Source organism: Drosophila kikkawai, chromosome 3R, assembly GCF_030179895.1.
Source record: "Drosophila kikkawai strain 14028-0561.14 chromosome 3R, DkikHiC1v2, whole genome shotgun sequence".
Lineage (NCBI taxonomy): Eukaryota > Metazoa > Arthropoda > Insecta > Diptera > Drosophilidae > Drosophila > Drosophila kikkawai.
In genome coordinates, this window is record NC_091731.1 from 4161467 (window position 1) to 4165979 (window position 4513).

General features: G+C 53.2%; 1 protein-coding gene across 1 annotated transcript; it reads left to right on the forward strand.

Moving 5' to 3' along the window:
• The first annotated feature begins 292 nt into the window (after window positions 1-292).
• LOC138928688 (uncharacterized) lies at window positions 293-930 on the forward strand. Its single transcript, XM_070286186.1, has 2 exons — window positions 293-619; window positions 688-930. The coding sequence occupies exons 1-2, from the start codon at window positions 293-295 to the stop codon at window positions 928-930; spliced, it is 570 nt and encodes a 189-aa protein (XP_070142287.1).
• Window positions 931-4513: the final 3583 nt, after the last annotated feature.

Sequence of the window (4513 nt, forward strand, 5' to 3'; positions counted from 1 at the left end):
ACGGTTCAAAGTAAGTCAAGCCAAGCCAGCGGGTAAAATGTTCACCAGGCAGGTGATACTGTCTGCGCCGATTTTATTGGGCCTCTTCCGCGATCAAAAAGTGGGAATACAATGTTGCTCGTGTTTTTCGACGCGTTCTCGAAGTGGGTCGAGCTGGTCCCTCCTCAGCACATCTCGAAAAGTCCTTCAGGGAGAGGATTTTAAATCACTTCGGAGTCCCCGCACCTTTGTCTGTGACAATGGGACGCAATTTACGAGTCGTTCGTTCAAATCCTTTTGTAAGCAGGCGGGGATGGAGATCCAGTATACAGCGCCCTATACCCCGCAGCAGAACCCGACAGAGAGGGCCAATCGAACCATTAAAACAATGGTCGCCCAGTATATCGAGGACAAGCAGACGACTTGGGACGAACTCCTGCCCGAATTGAACCTGGCGATAAATAGCAGCATCTCAGACTCAACCGGATTTAGTCCGGCGTTCATCGTTCAAGGCCGAGAGCCACGACTCCCGGGAGCCTTGTATGATGAAGTGACTCCAGGGCCAAGCCAAGCGCCACATTCACCGGAAGCGAAAGCGGAATTGCTACGGGATATTTTCAAGGTGGTTCGAGAGAACAACGTAAACATTACGATCTCAGGCGGCGTTCATGGAGGCCAACCATAGGATCACTGGTCTTTGTAAAGCAGCATCATTTGTCCAAGGCGGCGGATAACTTTGCCGCCAAGCTAGCTCCCAAATATGAAGGCCCTTACAAAGTAATCAAATTCTTTTCTCCCACCATAGTGCGCTTGCAGCATCTTCACAGCCGGCAACGTCGAACAGCAGCCCTTGGAGATTTGAAAGAAGCAGTCAACGAGCCAGACACCCAGAACCTGGTGCCCAGTCGGTTGGACAGCACGGAAGACGTGCAAACGACGGAACAAGTCTAGCGTTCGAGGAGCGCTAAACCCGTGAGCAGAGGAGAAGCAGCCGCAGAGACCCAGTAGACAAGGATACCCGCGGACGGCGGAAGAAACACGCGACAGGAAAACAACGCAGCAACAGTCGCGGAAGTCCGTATGAAGACGGCGTAACAGCAACAAACTTGCTCAAAAGAAGCCGACGAGTAGCGCTCGATCTGGCCGAGGCAAGAGCCTTCTAAGAACACTGATACAGGAGCAAATGTTTGAGTCAGTGGGGCCACTTGCTGGAGGGTGCGCCTTCCCAACGTCCCACTTTCCCTAGTGGAACCTCAACGCTCCCAGTGCCATCGCACCGAACCTTTTGCTCTAATTACTAACTTCCCTTAAAACTTAGTTAGTAATAGTCACAACCACTCGCTAATAAACATTTGTTTTTCTCCCTCTACAGAAACAATGGCGTCGGACGATTCGGGCCATTTGTGGCGCGTGGCAACATCAGCCACGGCCACCCTAGAAGTCTCCCGCACGGAGGACGTGGTGCTGGGGTATCCAGCCGAGGGAGAGCCGAGCCCCGGAAAGACCGGACCCCAGGCGGGAGCCCTACCCGAGGGCATCGAGTGGGAGGCCTTTAACGAGGCGATGGAGCACGCCGACGAAATCCTGTCGGGCGGAAGACCGCTGCCCGATATATATCGAGCAGTCAGCCACGCCGGCGCAGCTGCGGCGGTGCGCAACCGGGTGCCAGTCGCCCGTCGCCGGGTGGTGTTCGAGTCGGCCGTGGGGACCCCGATGTCACCAACACTCGTGGAGAGCCGCCACGGTCGCTCGAACGGGAGCAGCGGCAACGAGGACGTAGTCGCCCCAGGCTCTCGCAGCGAGGACATCGACGTGGGCGGTGCAGACGACGACGGCAACAAGGAGGGCAGCGATTTGGTCCCCATCGGCGAGAGGAATACGCGGGAGAATGACGATCCCGACGCCACCAGGGCCAGCAGCACGGGGGATTTCGACCCGGCCGACGTTGCCCGACGCACCATCATGGACGAGTACGGGTGCATATGCGGTCTGAAGCCGAAGCCCAAACGCAGCGCGACCGAGCTCAAGCCTGACCCCTGGATGGTGCAGTACGACAAGGACTGCCGCGCCAAGGCCCGTCTCGAGCGAGTTGAACAGCGGAACCGCCCTGCACCGGTGTCGACCGAGGGACCCCTTACCGCCCCCATAGCCGAGGAGAAGGAGCGCGAAGAGCATCCCACAGCTGATCAGGACTGGGTCCTGTCGCCTCGACACTGGCGTATCCGGGTCCCGGGAGGCCGCATCCCGCGCTCCGTGGTCGAGCGGTTGCAGCCGCAGGAGGCCGCGAACAGGCGGGTGAACAGGAAATTCCTGTTCTACGCGGGCACCGCGGAGTTTAGGGTGCACTTCACCAAGGCGAACACGATCACCATCTCGCAGCGCACTCCGAAGTAAGGGGAGAATGTGAGGAGTCGTTAGACTCCCCCCCCACCTATACTGGGGGGCGGCAACAACAACAGCCCTAACACCGGCACCAACAACGGCCACAACACCGGCCATCCGCGCCAGCAACGACGGCCACAACACCGGCCAACACAACAGCCACCGACGTCATCAACGCCGGCCACAACAACGGCCACAACATCAGCCACCGACGTCATCAACGCCGGCCACAACATCAGCTGCCGCGGCATCAACAACAACAGCTCCCAAAAACAACAACAATAGCGAAGCCGCGTCAACAGCAGCAACAACAACCGCAGCTACGTCATCAACAACGACAACGGCAGCTCGCGTCAGCAGCTCCCAGCGGCAATAACAACTGCCGTCAACGCTCATGGAGAGCCGCAGCAGCTAACAGCGAAACCAAAACAAACCGGCAAACGCCCACAAATGATTCTTACTTTGTTTTTTTTTTTTTTTTTTTTTTTGGAAAAAATTAAAAAAAATTTTATTAACGTTGATCAACCAACCTAATGGCTATAAAACGTTGGTTATAAATATGAACAAAACAATAACATGGCACTTAACAGAAACGGAAACAAATTAACAAATTTTTAATGACAAGTGGAAAATGCTAGTTACTGCTTTAATACTCGCGAGGTATGTCTTCCTCTTGTCCAGAGATCGGCGGGATGTCTACGTTTGAGCCTTCTTCTGACTGACGTGTTGGCCAATGAAGCCGCTAGGCGATTGGTGTGAGCAGTGAGACGTTCGTTATACCGACTTGAATGCCGGTTGATCTGCTCCCTGATAGAGGGAATGTGGAGGTCACTTGCCAAGGCTTTATTTCTAACGTACCAGGGGGCATTAGCAATCAAGCGCAGCGCCCGGTTTTGGACTCTTTGCACCTTCATGACGTTCGAGTCAGAAGCCATGCCCCACAATTGGATGCAGTAAGTCATCGAAGGCACAACAATTGACTTAAATAGCAACATTTTGTTGCCAAGGCTGAGCTTGCTCGTTGGTCTAAGCATCCAGTTGAGCTTTTTAAGTTTAGCACGACAGGAAGCTGCTACCTTCGTTGTGTGTTGCTTCCAGGTGAGCCGCTTGTCCAGGATCAGACCCAAGTACTGTGCCTGAGGTGCTTGTGGGATGGCGATGTGATGGAGATCAACCCTAGGGAGGATCTTTCCATTAAGGGTGAAGTTGCAGTGCTGCGACTTTCTATTATTTATAGAAATATTCCACCTGTTGGTCCACTTGCCGTATGAGTCCAGAAATTCCTGGGTGATCCTTGAAGCTTCGTTTCGACAAGGGGAGTTAACAAGGAACGCGGTGTCGTCAGCATAGGTGGCCAGAAGTGTGCCCGGTCCATTAGGGCTTGGTAGGTCTGAAGTGAACAGAGTGTACAGTACTGGGCCCAGGACACTTCCCTGCGGAACGCCAGCACGAACCATACGAATGCTTGCTCTTTCCCCTCTCACCTCAACCATAAAACTACGATCGTGCAGGTATGACTTTAAAAGCAGGAATTGGCCAGTCGGTAGTAGAGACTTCAACTTATAAAGTAAGCCATCATGCCACACGCGATCAAAAGCTTCCTTGACATCAAGAAAAATAGCAGAGCTGTATTGCTTGTTTTCAAAAGCATTTAAAATGTGCTGGACGACTCGATGTGCTTGCTCTGGGGTCCCATGATGCTGCCTAAAACCAAACTGGTGGTCGGGAATGGCTTCCTGAACGCTTCTTACTCCCATTATTCTAGTAAGGAATATTCTCTCGAAAATCTTAGAGAAGGTGGGTAGTAAGCTTATCGGTCGGTATGACTCAACAAGGTTCTCCGGTTTACCAGGCTTTGGTATCATCGTTATCACAGCACACTTCCATTGAGAGGGGAAGTGGTGGATACGAAGCATGGAGTTAAAAAGGAGAACAAGGAACAAGATTCCCTTTTTAGGCAAAGCCTTGGCAATTCTGCTGTCAATGCCATCAAATCCCGGCGCTTTACTGGGATGTAACTTTCGAATATGAAGACAAACTTCTTCTGGGCTTACATGTTGGATCGGAGCCGCTTCAGGGGAGGGGGCATTTATGAAGGCTAATGTTTCTTCAACATCCTCGGGGTTCGCGAGGTCGAAAGGCTGGAAGCGCT